This window comes from Oncorhynchus tshawytscha, linkage group LG09, assembly GCF_018296145.1.
Source record: "Oncorhynchus tshawytscha isolate Ot180627B linkage group LG09, Otsh_v2.0, whole genome shotgun sequence".
Lineage (NCBI taxonomy): Eukaryota > Metazoa > Chordata > Actinopteri > Salmoniformes > Salmonidae > Oncorhynchus > Oncorhynchus tshawytscha.
This window is the reverse complement of record NC_056437.1, coordinates 7,843,838-7,864,365: the sequence shown is the minus strand read 5'-3', so window position 1 is coordinate 7,864,365 and position 20,528 is coordinate 7,843,838. Positions and strand designations below refer to the sequence as shown.

Genomic DNA, 20,528 nt, shown 5'->3' with positions numbered 1-20,528 from the left:
GATGCGAGGCAATTGGTATATACTGTAGCTGATTCACGACTTCCATTTCGACACGGTAATGAAGGAATGCAGATTAGTGTCAACATAGCCTAGGGCCTACTCGGTCTAAATCAGAAATCTGGTGCAATGTGTGTGAACTGTGATAGCCTAACCAGCATTGTCGCCATCTGAAGGTATCATACATGTCTGACTGACCTTAATAAGACAGAAATGACCCGAGGAAACATCTTATCTAGTTCCCTTCTTCATCGGGAGGTCATGAAAATAGTTTTGGGTAACATCGGGTCAGGTGTCACATTTATTCAGATTAAGTCCTACGGAAGCTGTTGTTTCTTATTATTTTATCCCCCCCTGACGTGCTTGACTTTGAATTTCGGTAAAGTAATCAATAAACAATGACGGAATGGCCGTGGCGTGGGATGCCGTGTTTGCGTTTCACAGTATGTGTGTCAGGATAAATTAAAGAGACCTTTCATGGTGTTAAAGGAACTAAAGCGCGTATGTCATTTGGTTTCGACAGTCTCGACAGAGCTTGACTTTTTAAAGAAACGGGCCGCGTAGCCTGCTGAAGGGCGTTCCTCTCCACACATGCGCACTACCCTACTTCATCCATTGACTGTGAGAGGAGAGAGGAGTGGGAGGCAAAACTTGCATCCATGGAACTGGAGTGGAGAGGTAATGCGCATCAAGGCAACAACTAGACTTCTACATTTAAAAGTTGCTGAGAATCAACTTGGGGTAGTTTTAGAGAGTAGGCAAATCAAGTGTCGAAGTCTGGTGCGCAAAACGTTGTTTTCTGACAGGGCAAATTGACCTGATCGCAATGCTACCAGCTCGCTGGCGAGGGAAGAGCGCTCCCTTTCTCCCAGCCCAGTGGATTGTAGCAAATTCTATTGTGATGCTAAAGTAGTGTCGGAGGAGGAAGAGGGGCTGACAAACGATCAAAAGTGAATCTATCTACATTTTCAGTAAACATTACTATTTTTTGTCGTTTGTTCTATCCATTTAATGTTATTTTGTGGACTGTTTAATTTTCATCACTTGTTGCTGACTGTTGGAACGAAAGTGAACTTGTTTAAACTAGACTGCCGTTAGATTGGCAAACCATGTTTCATTTGCTGACTTAATATTCGGTGATGCTAGGAAATGATTTATCCTTCAGGAGTGGACTTTCCCCTCTTGCTATGCTCTTCGGGAAGACTTTAAGAAAAGGAGAAGATAAAAATCGGTTCTTCCATCTTATCGGCTTCATTTCCCCTTTGCAGTGGGTCTGTTGGACTGAATAGGACCGAGCCACCAGGCTAGGCTACCTCGGCGGTGCTAGTGATTATGGATAGCAGTCTCCCAAGCTACAGCACAGTCATACACCGAGGAAAGACGCTGCTTCTGGAGGCTCGGCTCCTGGGTGGGGCACCCTGGGGGTTTCAGCTCAAAGGAGGTCTGGAACATGGAGAGGAGTTAATCATCTCAAAGGTAAGGAAGGTGTGCGTGTGTGTGTGTGTGTGCGTGCGTGCGTGTGTGCTTGTGTGTGTTCATGTGTATGTGTGTGTGTGTGTGTGTGTGTGTGTGTGCTTGTGTGTGTTCATGTGTGTGTGTGTGTGTGTGTGTGTGTGTGTGTGTGTGTGTGTGTGTGTGTGTGTGTGTCAGGTGTTGCCTACCACCTCCGTCCTAACTAATCCTCCTTCCCCAAGTTGTTATATTGCATTCAGGCCTATGGCTCATAGCTATTGCTATGAACACAGCTGTCTATAATATTGATGAAGAGTCCCCGAGGGCAACATTGTTACTTCCCCAGGAGAGTGTCTTGTGGCAGTGTTACAATGTCTGATTAAATGTGCTTTTTCCTAGAAGAGGGTTGAGCAATTTTGATTCAAATAGTATTCAAATCCGCACTACATGTTGCAACAAATACCTGTACCAACAAAATCATAACAAGGAACACTTTCCTTGATAAGTCAGATATTGATGTGCGTTTTTCCATCTGCCTCATCAAGAGTAGATTCATGTTTTTAGTTAGTAGCAGACTGAATACCGATCCAGTGAATAAATCTTAACCAAACACAGTTGATTATTTAATTCTGACCCAGTGTTGAAGAATGGGGCCATTCACCATGCCTGCATGGTTCCCTGGTAAACCTCTTTGCTGGTGCAGACAAAAGTATGTCAACTAAATCTAAATCAAATCAAAGTTTATTGGTCGTGTAGACAGTTTAGCAGATGTAATAGCAGAATTGTAGCAGATGTGCAGTATACTTCTTGTGTTACTAGCTCCCAACAGTGCAGTATAATGCTTATGTTACTAGCTCCTGTCAAACAAGTACACAAATAAATAAATAAATAATGAAAAACTAGAAACAAGAAATCAACAATGTTAGAATGAATCCAATGAATAACCCAAATAACACGTCCAAATGTAATCTATGGGAGGGGGGGGTCAATATAAATAGTCCGGGTGGCCATTTGATTAATTGTTCAGCAGTCTTATGGCTTGGAAGCAGTTAAGGAGACTTTTGGTCCTAGACTTGGAGCTCTGGTACCGTGTGGTAGCAGAGAGAATAGTCTATGACTTGGGTGACTGGAGTCTTTGACAATTTTTTGGGCCTTCCTCTGACACCGCCTAGTATATAGGACCTGGATGTCAGGAAGCTTGACCCCAGTGATGTACTGGGCCATACTCACTACCCTCTGTAGCGCCTTTCGTTCAGATGCCGAGCTGTTGCCATACCAGGCGCTGATGCAACCAGTCAGGATGCTCTCGATGGTGCAGCTGTATAACATTTTGAGGATCTGGGGACTCATGCCAAACTGTCTGGGGACTCATGCCAAACTGTTGGTGTGTTTGGACCATAATAGTTTGTTGGTGATGTGAACACCAAGAAACTTGAAACTCTTGACCCGCTCCACTTCAGCCCCGTCGAGGTTAATGGGGGCCTGTTCGGCCCGCCTTTTCCTATAGTCCACGATTAGCTCCTTTGTCTTGCTCACATTGAGGGAGAGGTTGTTGTCCTGGCACCACACTGCCAGGTCTCTGACCTCCTCCCTATAGGCTGTCTCATTGTTGTCAGTGATCAGGCCTACCACTGTTGTGTTGTTGGCAAACTTAATGATGGTGTTGGAGTCATGTTTGGCCACGCAGTCGTGGGTGAACAGGGAGTATAGGAGGGGGCTATTCACGCACCCCTGAGGTGCCCTCGAGGATCAGCGTGGCAGATGTGTTGTTGCCTACCCTTAACACCTGGGGGTGGCCCATCAGGAAGTCCAGGATCCAGTTGCAGAGGGAGGTGTTTAGTCCCAGGGTCCTTAGCTTAGTGATGAGCTTTGTGGGCAATATGATGTTGAACGCTGAGCTGTAGTAGATGCGAATTGGAGTGGGTCTAGGGTTTCAGGGATGATGGTGTTGATGTGAGCCATGACCAGCCTTTCAAAACACTTCATGGCTACCGACGTGAGTGCTACTGGGGCCGGTAGTCATTTAGGCAGGTTACCTTCGCTTTCTTGGGCACAGGGACTTATGGGGGTCTGCTTGAAATGTGTGTATTACAGAACTTGGTCAGGGTGAGGTTGAAAATGTCAGTGAAGACACTTGCCAGTTGGTCCGGGCAAGTGCTCTGAGTACACGCCCTTGTAATCCGTCTGGCCCCGTGGCCTTGTGAATGTTGACATGTTTAAAGGTCTTAGGGAGAGCGTGATCACATTGGCTACGGAGGGCGTGATCACACAGTCGTCCGGAACAGCTGGTGCTCTCATGCATGCTTCAGTGTTGCTTGCCTCAAAGCGAGCATAAAAGGCATTTAGCTTGTCTGGTAGGCTCGGGTCACTGGGCAGCTCGCGGATGGGTTTCCCTTTGTAGTCTGTAAAATTAGAGCCGGGGTAGTAGGATTCAATCTTAGTCCTGTATTGACACTTTAACCCACCCCAGGCAGTTAACCCACTGTTCCCCGGGTGCCGAAGACGTGGATGTCGATTAAGGAAGCCCCCCCGCACCTCTTTGAGTTGAAGGCATTCAGTTGTTCAACTGAAAATTTGTTTTTCTGCCCCTGAGTAAGGCAGTTAACCCACTGTTCCCCGGGCGCCGAAGACGTGAATGTCGATTAAGGAAGCCCCCAGCACCTCTCTGATTCAGAGGGGTTGGGTTAAATGCGGAAGGCACATTTCAGTTGAAGGCATTCAGTTGTACAACTGACTAGGTATCCCCCTTTCCCTTTCCATCCCCTCCGGCGCCATTATATAATAGCGTCGGAGGGCTATGTCAAGAATACAGTATATACACAGTGTGTATAAACAGTGTAACAATGTGCAGATTGATAGATATTAGATATATTAGAATGAGCTATGTGAGAATACAGTAAATAAATACACAGCTATAAAAAAAAACTCATAAAAGAAACAGGAAGTGTCCAGTGTTTAATGTCTCTGTATACATGGGACAGCAGCGTTGGCTAGGGGAGTGTGTGTGTGTGTGTGTGTGTGTGTGTGTGTGTGTGTGTGTGTGTGTGTGTGCGTGTGTGCGTGTGTGTGTGTCTGCGTGTGTATATGTGAGTACAGGAGCCAGCTTGTGTATGAGGTGTGTATGATGTGTGATTTGTGTAAGTGAGGAGCTTTGTCTCTTACTACAGAAGATAGCTTGATGGCTGTTCAACAGTCTGGTGGCCTGGAGATAGAAGCTGTTCAACAGTCTGATGGCCTGGAGATCAATCAATCAAATGTATTTATAAAGCCCTTTTTACATCAACTGATGTCACAAAGAGCTGTACAGAAACCCAGTCTAAAACCCCAAACAGCAAGCAATGCAGGTGTAGAAGCACGGTGGCTAGGAAAAACCCTAGAAAGGCAGGAACCTAGGAAGAAACCTAGAGAGGAACCAGGCTCTGAGGGGTGGTCAGTCCTCTTCTGGCTGTGCCGGGTGGAGATTATAACAGAACATGGTCAAGATGTTCAAACGTTCATAGATGACCAGCAGGGTCAAATAATAATAATCACAGTGGTTGTAGAGGGTGCAACAGGTCAGCACCTCAGGAGTAAATGTCAGTTGGCTTTTCATGGCATGGTCCTAGGGCTCAGGTCCTCCGAGAGAAGAGAGAAAAGAGAGAAAGAGAGAGAGTTAGAGAGAGCATACATAAATTCACACAGGACACCGGATAAGACAGAAGAAATACTCCAGATATAACAGACTGATCCTAGGCCCCCCGACACAAACTACTGCAGCATAAATACTGGAGGCTGAGACAGGAGGGGTCAGGAGACACTGTGGCTCCATCCGAGGACACCCCCGGACAGGGCCAACCAGGCAGGATATAACCCCACCCACTTTGCCAAAGCACAGCCCCCACACCACTAGAGGGATATCTTCAAACCACCAACTTACGACCCTGAGACAAGGCCGAGTATAGCCCACAAAGATCTCCCCCATGGCACGAACACGAGGGGGGCGCCAACCCGGACACGTCAGTGACTCAACCCACTCAAGTGACGCACCCCTCCTGGGATGGCATGGAAGAGCACCAGTAAGCCAGTGACTCAGCCCCTGTAATAGGGTTAGAGGCAGAGAATCCCAGTGGAAAGAGGGGAACTGGCCAGGCAGAGACAGCAAGGGCAGTTCGTTGCTCCAGAGCCCTTCTGTACACCTTCCCACTCCTGGGCCAGACTACACTCAATCATAGGACCTACTGAAGAGATGAGTCTTCAGTAAAGACTTAAAGGTCAAGACCAAGTCTGCGTCTCTCACATGGATAGGCAGACCATTCCATAAAAATTTAGCTATATGCCTCCAGCTGTTTACTTAGAAATTCTAGGGACAATAAGGAGGCCTGCGTCTTGTGACCGTAGCGTACATGTAGGTATGTACGGCAGGACAAATCGGAGACATACAGTAGGTAGGAGCAAGCCCATGTAATGCTTTGTAGGTTAGCAGTAAAACCTTGAAATCAGCCCTAGCCTGAACAGGAATCCAGTGTAGAGAGGCTAGCACTGGAGTAATATGGTAACATTTTTTGGTTCTAGTCAAGATTCTAGCAGTCATGTTTAGCACTAACTGAAGTTTATTTAGTGCTTTATCCTGGTAGCTGGAAAGTAGAGCATTGCAGAAGTCTAATCTAGAAGTGACAAAAGCATGGATACATTTTTCTGCATCATTTTTGGACAGAACGTTTCAGATTTTTGCAATGTTATGTAGATGGAAAAAGCTGTCCTTGAAACAGTCTTGATATGTTCGTCAAAAGAGCGATCAGGGTCCAGAGTTACGCCGAGGTCCTTCACAGTTTTTTTTTAAACAACTGTACAACCATCAGAAATTAATGGTCAGATCCAACAGAAGAGCTCTTTGTTTCTTGGGACCTAGAGCTAGCATCTCTGTTTTGTCCAAGTTTAAAAGTGAAAGATTTGCCATCATCCTCTTCCTTATGTCTGAAACACAGGCTTCCAGGCAGGGCAATTTTGGGGCAGCTGTGTATCGTCCACATAGTAGTGAAAGTTAACATTGTGTCTCCCAATGACATCACCAATGACATCACACAAGAGGTCAAATATATAGTGAAAACAATAGTGGTCCTAAAACGGAACATTGAGGAACACCGACATTTACAGTTAATTTGTCAGAGGACAAACCATCCACAGAGACAAACTGATATCTTTCCGTCAGATAAGATCTAAACCAGGCCAGAACTTGTCTTTGTAGACCAATTTGGGTTTCCAATCTCTCCAAAAGAATGTGGTGATCGATGGTATCAAAAGCAGCACTAAGGTCTAGGAGCACGAGGACAGATGCAGAGCCTTGGTCTGACGCCATTAAAGGTAATTTACCACCTTTTCGAGCGCAGTCTCAGTGCTATGATGGGTCTAAAACCAGACTGAAGCGTTTCATATACATTGTTTATCTTCAAGACGGCAGTGAGTTGCTGCGCAACAGCTTTTTCAATTTTCTTCGAGAGGAATGGGATATTCGATATAGGCCGATAGTTTTTAATATTTTCTTGGTCATGGTTTGACTTTTTCAAGAGAGGCTTTATTACTGCCACTTTTAGTGAGTTTGGTACACATCTGGTTGATAGGGAGCCTTTTATTATGTTCAACATAGGGGGGCCAAGCACAGGAAGCAGCTCCTTCAGTAGTTTAGTTGGAATATGGTCCAGTAGGCAGCTTGAAGGTTTAGAGGCCATGACTATTTCCATCAATGTGTCAAGAGATATAGTATTATATATAAAAAACTTGAAAACATGAGTGTCTACGTTGATCCTAGGTCCTGGCAGTGTTGTGCAGACTCAGGACAACTGAGCTTTGGAGGAATACGCAAATTTAAAGAGGAGTCCATAATTTGCTTTCTAATGATCATTATCTTTTCGTCAAACAAGTTCATGAATTTATCACTGCTGAAGTGAAAGCCATGCTCTCTTGGGGAATGCTGCTTTTTAGTTAGCTTTGCGACAGTATCAAAAATATATTTAGGATTGTTCTTATTCTCCTCAATTAAGTTGGAAAAACAGGATGATCGAGCAGCAGTGAGGGCTCTTTGATACTGCACGGTACTGTCTTTCCAAGCTAATCAGAAGACTTCCTGTTTGGTGTAGCGCCATTTCCGTTCCAATTTTCTGGAAGCTTGCTTTAGGGCTCGGGTATTTTCTGTATACCAGGAAGCTTGTTTCTTCTGACAAAAGTTTTTTGTTTTTAGGGGTGCGACTGCATCTAGAGTATTACGCAAGGTTAAATTTAGTTCCTCAGTTAGGTGGTTAACTGATTTTTGTCCTCTGACGTCCTTGGGTAGGTGGAGGGAGTCTGGAAGGGCATCTAGAAATCTTTGGGTTGTCTGAGAATTTATAGCATGACTTTTGATGATCCTTGGTTTTGGTCTGAGCAGATTGTTATTATTTTTACTTTTTGTTGAAATTTTACCTCCTTTTTCTCCCCAATTTCGTGGTATCCAATTGTTAGTAGCTACTATCTTGTCTCGTCGCTACAACTCCCGTACGGGCTCGGGACAGACGAAGGTTGAAAGTCATGCGTCCTCCGATACACAACCCAACCAAGCCGCACCGCTTCTGAACACAGCGCGCATCCAACCCGGAAGCCAGCCGCACCAATGTGTCGGAGGAAACACTGTGCACCTGGCGACCTTGGTTAGCATGCACTGCGCCCGGCCCGCCACAGGAGTCGCTGGTGCGCGATCTGAGCAGATTATTTGTTGCGATTGCAAACGTAAATAATATGGTGGTCCGATAGTCCAGGATTATGAGGAAAAACATTAAGATCCACAATATTTATTCCACGGGACAAAACTAGGTTGAGAGTATGACTGTGGCAGTGTGTAGGTCCGGATACATGTTGGACAAAACTCACTGAGTCGATGATGGCCCCGAAAGCCTTTTGGAGTGGGTCTGTGGGTCTGTGGACTTTTCCATGTGAATATTAAAGTCACAAAAAAAGTGAATATTATCTGCCATGACTACACGGTCCGATAGGAATTTAGTGAGGAACACTGTATACGGCCCAGGAGGCCTGTAAACAGTAGCTGTACAAAGTGATTGAGTAGGCTGCATAGATTTCATGACTAGAAGCTCAAAAGACGAAAATGCTGTCGTTTTTTTGTTGTTGTAAATGTACATTTGCTATCGTTAATGTTAGCAACATTTGCGGGATGCGCGGGGGATATGATCACTAGTGTAACCAGGAGGGGAGGCCTCATTTAACACAGTAAATTCATCAGGCTTAAGCCATGTTTCAGTCAGGCCAACCACATCAAGATTATGATCAGTGATTAGTTCATTGACTATAACTGCCTTGGAAGTGAGGGATCGAACATTAAGTAGCCCTATTTTGAGATGTGAGATATCACAATCTCTTTCAATAATGACAGGAATGGAGGAGGTCTTTATTCCAGTGAGATTGCTAGAGCGAACACCGCCATGTTTAGTTTTGGCCAACCTAGATCGAGGCACAGACACGGTCTCAATGGGGATAGAAGCTTTCAGCAGTCTGATGGCCTGGAGATAGAATCTGTTTAACAGTCTGATGGTCTGGAGATAGAAGCTGTTCATCAGTCTGATGGCCTGGTGATAGAAGCTGTTTAACAGTCTGATGGTCTGGAGATAGAAGCTGTTCAACAGTCTGATGGCCTGGAGATAGATGTGTTAACCTTTCTAGGGCAGGTAGCGGAACCCCTCGACAACATTCCGCTGAAAAGGCAGCGATTTTTTAGGAACATGTAACTTTCACACATTAACAAGTCCAAGACAGCAAATGAAAGATAAACATCTTGTTAATCTACCCATCGTGTCCGATTTCAAAAATGCTTTACAGCGAAAGCACAACATGTTAGGTCATAGCCAAGTCCAAAAAACACAGACATTTTTCCAGCCAAAGATAGGAGTCACAAAAAGCAGAAATATAGATCAAATGAATCACTAACCTTTGATGATCTTCATCAGATGACACTCATAGGACATCATGTTACACAATTTATGTATGTTTTGTTTGATAATGTGCATATTTATATGCAAAAGTCTCTGTTTACATTGGCGCGTTACGTGCAGTAATGTTTTGATTCCAAAACATCTGGTGATTTTGCAGAAATACTCATAATAAACATTGATAAAAGATACAACTGTTATTCACAGAATTAAAGATAGACTTCTCCTTAATGCCAGTGTCAGATTTTTAAAAAACTTTACGGAAAAAGCATAATCTGAGAACGGCGCTCAGAACCCAAAACAGCCAGTGGAATATCTGCCATTTTGGAGTCAACAAAGTTAGAAATAACACCATAAATATTCACTTACCTTTGATGATCTTCATCAGAAGGCACTCCCAGGAATCCCAGTTCAACAATAAATGACTGATTTGTTCCATAAAGTCCATTGTTTATGTCCAAATAGCCACTTGTTGTTAGCATGTTCAGCCTAGTAATCCATCTTCATGAGGCGTAGGCACTTTGTCCAGACAAACACGGAAAAATTTCCTTTACAGTCCTTTAGAAACATGTCAAACGATGTATGGAATCAATCTTTAGGATGTTTTTTAACATAAAACATCAATAATGTTCCAACCAGAGGATTCCTTTGTCTGAAGAAAAACACTGGAACGAGAGGTAACTCTGTCGGGAGCGCGCGTCATGAGACCAAGGCTCTCTGCCAGACCACTGACTCAGAGGTCCCATGAGCCCCTCCTTTATAGTAGAGTCCTCATTCAAGTTTCTAAAGACGGTTGACATCTAGTGGAAGCCGTAGGAAGTGCAACTTTACCCATATCTCAATGTGTATTCGGTATGCCAAGCTTTGAAAAACTACAAATCTCAGATGTCCCACTTCCTGGTTGGATTTTTCTCAGGTTTTCACCTGCCATATGAGTTGTTATACTCACAGACATCATTCAAACAGTTTTAGAAACTTCAGAGTGTTTTCTATCCAATACTAATAATAATATGCATATATTAGCATCTGGGACAGACTGGGAGGCAGTTCACTCTGGGCACGCTATTCATCCAAAAGTGAAAATGCTGCCCCCATCCCAAAAAGGTTAACACTCTTGAAAGACCTACTCAAGTCAGCTACAGAGATTGAGCCATTGAAATGTGACTCCATTTGGCCCTGTAATGTCTTTTTGCATCTTTGATTGACTTACGGAGGTCGTCGCTGGTCTGTTTGTACTCCTCCATGTTCCCAGTCACCGTCCTGTGGTTAAATGTGGTGGTTCACGCTTTCAGTTTTGAGCCAATTCTGCCATCTTGGTTTCTGGTTTGGATCTGTTCTAATCGTCACTGTAGGAACAACATCCTCAATGCACTTTCTGATGTAACAGTCAGTGTAGTCGTCAATGTTATACCCGAGGCGACCCGGAACGTATCCCAGTCCACGTGATCAAAACAGTCGCGTGGCATGAATTTCCGATTGGTCAGACCAACATTGAACAGAACTTACCACGATTGCTTCCGGCTTTAATTTCTGTCTATAGGTGGGGAGGAGCAGATCTGATTTGTCTGATTTGTCGAAGGGTCGAAGGGCGTGATATGTTCTTTGATTTTGGGAATAGAGGTCAGTGAGTTAAGGGGAGTTGCCAAAGTTTGGAGAATAGTTATTAAACCAGAAATTTGATGCTCCAATCCAGAGTTCCCTGTAAGACCTCTTCCAGAAGGGTGTGGAACGGATTCTGCTCTGCATTTGAGCAACTGATTCAATTTGATAATCTTGGAGGCATGTCAATGTTTGGCTACACAAACATGGTAACACGAACACTTATTACCAATAACTCTCAATAGTTTCATTCTGAACAGAACCAATATTTTTCTTTGTTCCGTTCCCTGTTCCGACCAGAAAAACTAAGTTCTGAACCGGTTCAAACCCAGAAAAAACACACTGGGCATGAAGCGCTCGGCATTTTGTTGTTATAACATGCATTATCTGAATTAGTCCCACAGAATTATACCTACAGAGGAGCGGCTTCTATGAAGGAACATTAAATGTCTTTGAACTTCAGAGAGTTGTCTTAACTAACGTGGACCAGAGCTAACTAACGTTGGACCAGAGCTAGCCCTTGATCATGACTCTCAGTTCCATTCCATTCCATTACACATAATGTTTTCGAAAGCTAGACCAGAGCTAGCTAGCTAACAAGCTTGTGTGTGCAGAGCGGCACCAGAATTAAAAACACATCTTACCTTTTTGTAGTTGATAAAAACCAATGTGAAATGCGACGACTATAGTATCTTTAAAAACCCCTAGAGTCGATGTCCGCTCCCCAGCGGAAATTTCAATTTGCGTAATAAAAAAATCCCCATAAAAATCAATCCGTTATATTGGAGGTATCTTATTGCATTGGATACATCTCAATCCACCGCATCCCCCGATTTCGCACTTCTGCATCTGCGGTGAAAGGTGACAGAGCTAGAGCTGTGTTTGTCAGACCATGAGCCTTTCCATCTGCGGTGAAAGGTGATAGAGCTAGAGCTGTGTTTGTCAGACCATGAGACACACTCCATCTGCGGTGAAAGGTGACAGAGCTAGAGCTGTGTTTGTCAGACCATGAGACACACTCCATCTGCGGTGAAAGGTGACAGAGCTAGAGCTGTGTTTGTCAGACCATGAGACCACCCATCTGCGGTGAAAGGTGACAGAGCTAGAGCTGTGTTTGTCAGACCATGAGACATCCCAAAAATCAGTCTTCTCACAGAATCGCCTGTATCGTTCAAACGGTTTGGCCATCAAAACTATTATGACCCCTCTACAGAAAGAAGAGACTCTCCCAAACACAATGGTGTTCTCTGTTGTTCTCATGTCCAAACATGTCTCTTGTTTTTGTATCATTACATGTTAATTTATATGAAACTCTCCAACTACACCTGCTTCCTAACGCCCTGCGTCTCCATTACTATAGCCCTATGGGCCCTGGTTGAAAGTAGTGCACTACATAGGGAATAGGGTACTGTTTGGGCTTTCCACATTCCTTCCCACATGAAGAACATGCTGATTGACAATGCTACTGTGTGTTTGATGCAGAAGGAATGATTATGGGCAGTAATGTGTTTAGTCCATAATGACATGACATTACTCTTCCTAGTTCCTACTTCCCTCTATGAGTTCTGTGCATTGTTGCCCGTGAATGGTTTATTCACTCGGGCTGAGCGTACCACAAACTTACTTCAGCCCATTGACAAACAAGTTTTCCTACTTCCCTTTATCAAGATAGTGTGTTGTTTATTTATTCATTCAGACAAACAGACAGACTGAGTATAAATCAAAATCAAATCAAGTTTTATTTCAAGTGCATTTCACATTATGTACACTACTTTATTTTACTCTAGTTTATTCCTCCAGATGGGTATGGTGTAGTTTATTCCTCCAGATGGGTATGGTGTAGTTTATTCCTCCAGGTGGGTAGGTTATTCCTCCAGATGGGTAGGTTATTCCTCCAGGTGGGTAGGTTATTCCTCCAGATGGGTGATGTGTAGTTTATTCCTCCAGATGGGTGATATGTAGTGTAGTTTATTCCTCCAGGTGGGCGATGTGTAGTGTAGTTTATTCCTCCAAGTGGGTGATGTGTAGTGTAGTTTATTCCTCCAGATGGGGAGGGTGATGTGTAGTTTATTCCTCCAGATGGGTGATGTGTAGGTTATTCCTCCAGATGGGTGATGTGTAGTGTAGTTTATTCCTCCAGATGGGTGATGTGTAGTTCTTTCCTCCAGATGGGTGTAGTGTAGTTTATTCCTCCAGATGGGTGATGTGTAGTTTATTCCCATCAGATGGGTGATGTGTAGTTTATTCCCATCAGATAGGTGGTGTGGAGTTCATTCCCACCAGATAATGGGATAATTGATCTGAAAGGCCAGACTCTAGACTGAGAGGGAAATACGTTGCATACCATCTTCTCTCTCCACCAGCCTTATTAGGGCTTTATGCCCTGAGAAAATGCCTTGGGCTGCGTCCCAAATGGCACCCTATTCCCGATTTAGCGTGCTACTTTTGACAACAGCCCATAGGGCTCTGGTCTAAAGTAGTGCACTATATAGGGAATAGGGTTCCATAGGGATCTGGTCAACAGTAGTGCACTATATAGGGAATAGGGTTCCATAGGGCTCTGGTCTAAAGTAGTGCACTATAAAGGGAATAGGGTTCCATAGGGATCTGGTCTAAAGTAGTGCACTATGTAGGGAATAGGGTTCCATCTGGCTCTGGTCAACAGTAGTGCACTATGTAGGGAATAGGGTACTCTTTTGGGACAAAGCCTCTGTATCTTTCTTGGTGAGTTCAGCTTCCTAAACAGATGGAGAGCCATATCTAATACTGTACTGGACAATGAGGATAAAGACCCATATCTAATACTGTACAATGAGGATATAGACCCATATCTAATACTGTACTGGACAATGAGGCTATAGACCCATATTTAATACTGGACAATGAGGATATAGACCCATATCTAATACTGGACAATGAGGACATAGACCCATATCTAATACTGTACAATGAGGATATAGACCCATATCTAACACTGGACAATGAGGATATAGACCCATATCTAATACTGTACAATGAGGATATAGACCCATATCTAACACTGGACAATGAGGATATAGACCCATATCTAATACTGTAATGGACAATGAGGATATAGACCCATATCTAATACTGTACAATGAGGATATAGACCCATATCTAATACTGTACGATGAGGATATAGACCCATATCTAATACTGTACAATGAGGATATAGACCCATATCTAATACTGTACTGGACAATGAGGCTATAGACCCATATCTAATACTGGACAATGAGGCTATAGACCCATATCTAATACTGGACAATGAGGATATAGACCCATATCTAATACTGTACAATGAGGATATAGACCCATATCTAACACTGGACAATGAGGATATAGACCCATATCTAATACTGTACAATGAGGATATAGACCCATATCTAACACTGGACAATGAGGATATAGACCCATATCTAATACTGGACAATGAGGATATAGACCCATATCTAATACTGGACAATGAGGATATAGACCCATATCTAATACTGTAATGGACAATGAGGATATAGACCCATATCTAATACTGTACAATGAGGATATACACCCATATCTAATACTGTACTGGACAATGAGGATATAGACCCATATCTAATACTGTACAATGAGGATATAGACCCATATCTAATACTGTACTGGACAATGAGGATATAGACCCATATCTAATACTGTACAATGAGGATATAGACCCATATCTAATACTGTACGATGAGGATATAGACCCATATCTAATACTGGACAATGAGGATATAGACCCATATCTAACACTGTACAATGAGGATATAGACCCATATCTAATACTGTACAATGAGGATATAGACCCATATCTAATACTGTACTGGACAATGAGGATATAGACCCATATCTAATACTGTACGATGAGGATATAGACCCATATCTAATACTGGACAATGAGGATATAGACCCATATCTAATACTGGACAATGAGGATATAGACCCATATCTAATACTGGACAATGAGGATATAGACCCATATCTAATACTGTACAATGAGGATATAGACCCATATCTAATACTGTACAATGAGGATATAGACCCATATCTAATACTGGACAATGAGGATATAGACCCATATCTAATACTGTACTGGACAATGAGGATATAGACCCATATCTAATACTGTACAATGAGGATATAGACCCATATCTAATACTGTACAATGAGGATATAGACCCATATCTAACACTGGACAATGAGGATATAGACCCATATCTAATACTGTACAATGAGGATATAGACCCATATCTAATACTGTACTGGACAATGAGGATATAGACCCATATCTAATACTGTACGATGAGGATATAGACCCATATCTAATACTGGACAATGAGGATATAGACCCATATCTAACACTGTACAATGAGGATATAGACCCATATCTAATACTGTACAATGAGGATATAGACCCATATCTAATACTGTACTGGACAATGAGGATATAGACCCATATCTAATACTGTACGATGAGGATATAGACCCATATCTAATACTGGACAATGAGGATATAGACCCATATCTAATACTGGACAATGAGGATATAGACCATATCTAATACTGGACAATGAGGATATAGACCCATATCTAATACTGTACAATGAGGATATAGACCCATATCTAATACTGTACAATGAGGATATAGACCCATATCTAATACTGGACAATGAGGATATAGACCCATATCTAATACTGTACAATGAGGATATAGACCCATATCTAATACTGTACTGGACAATGAGGATATAGACCCATATCTAATACTGTACTGGACAATGAGGATATAGACCCATATCTAATACTGTACTGGACAATGAGGATATAGACGCATATGTAATACTGGACAATGAGGATATAGACCCATATCTAATACTGGACAATGAGGATATAGACCCATATCTAATACTGTACGATGAGGATATAGACCCATATCTAATACTGTACTGGACAATGAGGATATAGACCCATATCTAATACTGTACAATGAGGATATAGACCCATATCTAATACTGTAATGGACAATGAGGATATAGACCCATATCTAATACTGTAATGGACAATGAGGATATAGACCCATATCTAATACTGGACAATGAGGATATAGACCCATATCTAATACTGTACAATGAGGATATAGACCCATATCTAATACTGTACTGGACAATGAGGATATAGACCCATATCTAATACTGGACAATGAGGATATAGACCCATATCTAATACTGGACAATGAGGATATAGACCCATATCTAATACTGGACAATGAGGATATAGACCCATATCTAATACTGTACAATGAGGATATAGACCCATATCTAATACTGGACAATGAGGATATAGACCCATATCTAATACTGGACAATGAGGATATAGACCCATATCTAATACTGTACTGGACAATGAGGATATAGACCCATATCTAATACTGTACTGGACAATGAGGATATAGACCCATATCTAATACTGGACAATGAGGATACTGTATGTGTCTGATCTGAGCTATCACAATAATGCATGTGATGGACAACACTTTGTCATCTGAGTTCTCAGTAGGTTTTGAGGATTTCATTCTATTGTTAATTTTAAATCAGGCTTGAACATTATAACAGGCAGGGCTGGAGTAACATTTACATTTCTGTTAGAAAAGCATTCAAAAATGACATGAAACTGCACTGTACACTGTGCGCTGCCTTCTAGGGCACATGAGGACAGTTGACCTACAAACATAACTCCTCCGTGAGTATGAACTCCACAGAGAGGCTTTGGAGGGTCTTATATTTTTCCTTTGTGAATCTTATCTAGTGTTGTAGCGCTGCTAGTGTCCGTGTTGTCTCAATACAGAATACTTGGCAAACACTTTTCTGTCTGTCATTTCATCTTTTCGGAGGAAACAACAGAAGACTGACATACAGTTGAAGTGGTGATGGTAAGACTACAGGAAGTGGTGATGGTAAGACTACAGGAAGTGGTGATGGTAAGACTACAGGAAGTGGTGATGGTAAGACTACAGGAAGGGGTGATGGTAAGACTACAGGAAGTGGTGATGGTAAGACTACAGGAAATGGTGATGGTAAGACTACAGGAAGTGGTGATGTAAGACTACAGGAAGTGGTAATGGTAGGATAACAGGAAGTGGTGATGGTAAGACTACAGGAAGGGGTGATTGTAAGATAACAGGAAGGGGTGATGGTAAGACTACAGGAAGGGGTGATGATAAGACTACAGGAAGGGGTGATGATAAGACTACAGGAAGGGGTGATGATAAGACTACATGAAGTGGTGATGGTAAAGACTACAGGAAGTGGTGATGGTAAGGAAACAGGAAGGGGTGATGGTAAAGACTACAGGAAGTGGTGATGGTAAGGCAACAGGAAGGGGTGATGGTAAGGAAACAGGAAGGGGTGATGGTAAAGACTACAGGAAGGGGTGATGGTAAGATAACAGGGATGTTGAGAGAGAGGGTGCATGGTAGAGAGAGAGAGAGAGAGAGAGAGAGGGTGTGGGGTAGAGGTCGACCGATTATGATTTTTCAACTTCGATACCTATTATTGGAGGACCAAAAAAAGCCGATACCGATTAATCGGCTGATATAATGACAATTACAACAATTCTGAATTAACACTTTTATTTTAACTTAATATAATACATCAATAAAATCAATTTAGCCTCAAATAAATAATGAAACATGTTCAATTTGGTTTAAATAATGCAAAAACAAAGTGTTGGAGAAGAAAGTAAAAGTGCAATATGTGCCATGTAAAAAAGCTGATGTTTAAGTTCCTTGCTCAGAACATGAGAACATATGAAAGCTGGTGATTCCTTTTAACATGAGTCTTCAATATTCCCAGGTAAGAAGTTTTAGGTTGAGGTTATTATAGGAATTATAGGACTATTTCTCTCTATGCCATTTGTATTTCATATACCTTTGACTATTAGATGTTCTTATAGACACTATAGTATTGCCAGTGTAACAGTATAGCTTCCGTCCCTTTCCTCGCCCCTACCTGGGCTCGAACCAGAGACACATCGACAACAGCCACCCTCAAAGCATCGTTACCCATCACTCCACAAAAGCTGCAGTCTTGCAGAGCAAGGGGAACAACTACTCCAAATCTCAGAGCGAGTGACGTCACTGATTAAAACGCTATTAGCGCGCACCCCGCTAACTAGCTAGCCATTTCACATCGGTTACACCAGCCTAATCTCTATACCATTTGTATTTCATATACCTTTGACTATTGGATGTTCTTTAGGCACTATAGTATTGCCAGCCTAATCTCAGGAGTTGAGGGATAGAGTGTGTGGGGTAGAGGGATAGAGGGTGTGGGGTAGAGGGATAGAGGGTGTGGGGGGTAGAGGGATAGAGGGTGGGGTAGAGGGATAGAGAGGGTGTGGGGTAGAGGGATAGAGGGTTAGAGGGTGGGGTAGTGGGATAGAGGGTTAGAGTGTGGGGTAGAGGGATAGAGCGATAGAGGGTGGGGTAGAGGGATAGAGGGATAGAGGGTGGGGTAGAGGGATAGAGGGTGTGGGGGGTAGAGGGATAGAGTGTGTGGGGTAGAGGGATAGAGTGTGTGTGGGGGGTAGAGCGATAGAGGGTGGGGTAGAGGGATAGAGGGTGAGGTAGAGGGATAGAGGGTGGGGTAGAGGGATAGAGTGTGTGGGGTAGAGGGATAGAGTGTGTGGGGTAGAGGGATAGAGGGTGTGGGGGGGTGGAGGGATAGAGTGTGTGGGGTAGAGGGATAGAGGGTGAGGTAGAAGGATAGAGAGGGTGTGGGGTAGAGGGTTAGAGGGTGGGGTAGAGGGATAGAGGGTGGGGTAGAGGGATAGAGGGTGGGGTAGAGGGATAGAGGGTGGGGTAGAGGGATAGAGAGGGTGTGGGGGTGGGGTAGAGGGATAAAGTGTGTGGGATAGAGTGTGTGGGATAGAGGGTGTGGGGGTGGGATAGAGGGTTAGAGGGTGTGGGGTAGAGGGTGTGGAGGGTGGGGTAGAGGGATAGAGTGTGTGGGTGGGGTAGAGGGATAGAGAGGGTGTGGGGTAGAGGGATAGAGTGTGTGGGGGTGGGATAGAGGGTTAGAGGGTGTGGGGTAGAGGGTGTGGAGGGTGGGGTAGAGGGATAGAGCGATAGAGGGTGTGGGGGGTGGGGTAGAGGGATAGAGTGTGTGGGGGTGGGGTAGAGGGATAGAGAGGGTGTGGGGTAGAGGGATAGAGAGGGTGTGGGGTAGAGGGATAGAGTGTGCGGCCGTGTGGCAGTGGGTAAAATGTTATTGATCGTATTCTTTCAGCGCTGCACACACTAATCTGCTTTACTGCTTTACTGCAATCCAGACTGAAGGAGAATAGATACCCAATCCAGACTGAAGGAGAATAGATACCCAATCCAGACTGAAGGAGAATAGATACCCAATCCAGACTGAAGGAGAATAGATACCCAGAAGGAGATGTCTGGCCTCCTGTGTCAGCACTAGTAATCTGATTTACTGCAGGAGGAGCTGTGGGGCCTCCTGTGTCAGCACTAGTAATCTGATTTACTGCAGGAGGGCTGTGGGTCCTCCTGTGTCAGCACTAGTAATCTGCTTTACTGCAGGAGGGCTGTGGGTCCTCCTGTGTCAGCACTAGTAATCTGCTTTACTGCAGGAGGGCTGTGGAGCCTCCTGTGTCAGCACTACTGATCTGCTTTACTGCAGGAGGGCTGTGGGGCCTCCTGTGTCAGCACTACTAATCTGCTTTACTGCAGGAGGGCGGTGGGGCCTCCTGTGTCAGCACTACCATTCTCACCAGCAGCAGTAGCAGCTCTGCCGGGTCAGGGCAGCCACACAGAGACATGCTTCCCCAGGCGGCTACACAGCAGAGAGGCCCGGGGGAGCACAGAGACAGAACCGTGACAGGGCCGGAGAGCAGGGCCAGAACAGAACCGCGACAGGGCCAGAGAGCAGGACCAGAACAGAACCGCGACAGGGCCAGAGAGCAGGGATAGAGACAGAACCATGACAGGGCCGGAGAGCAGGACCAGAACAGAACCATGACAGGGGCAGAGACAGAACCATGACGGGGCTAGAGAGCAGGGCTAGAGACAGAACCATGACAGGACCAGAGAGCAGGGCCAGAGACAGAACCATGACAGGGCCAGAGAGCGGGGCCACAGACAGAACCATGACAGGGCCAGAGACAGAACCATGACAGGGCCAGTCTTGTGTGGTATAGGTCAGAGAGCTAGGCATGCTAGTCTTGTGTGGTATAGGCCAGAGAGCTAGGCATGCTAGTCTGTGTGGTATAGGTCAGAGAGCTAGGCATGCTAGTCTGTGTGGTATAGGCCAGAGAGCTAGGCATGCTAGTCTTGTGTGGTATAGGCCAGAGAGCTAGGCATGCTAGTCTGTGTGGTATAGGCCAGAGAGCTAGGCATGCTAGTCTTGTGTGGTATAGGCCAGAGAGCTAGGCATGCTAGTCTTGTGTGGTATAGGTCAGAAATGGCTAGCTGCCTGCTGGTGCTGT

The 20,528-nt window shown here is 44.1% G+C and overlaps 1 protein-coding gene across 3 annotated transcripts in view; it reads left to right on the top strand.

Moving 5' to 3' along the window:
* Nucleotides 1–586: 586 nt before the first annotated feature.
* The window catches only part of LOC112259485 (protein Shroom3), a 122,575-nt gene continuing 102,633 nt past the window's right edge, over nucleotides 587–20,528 (top strand). The window contains exons 1-2 of one of the 3 annotated variants that reach the window (XM_042326435.1): nucleotides 587–675; nucleotides 1,266–1,473. In XM_042326435.1, the coding sequence (XP_042182369.1) occupies nucleotides 1,330–1,473 (144 nt within the window). In that variant the 5' untranslated portion in view covers nucleotides 587–675; nucleotides 1,266–1,329. Of the gene's footprint in view, nucleotides 1,474–20,528 lie in introns of all 3 variants that reach the window. The other 2 variants (XM_042326436.1, XM_042326434.1) reach the window with 2 other exon arrangements.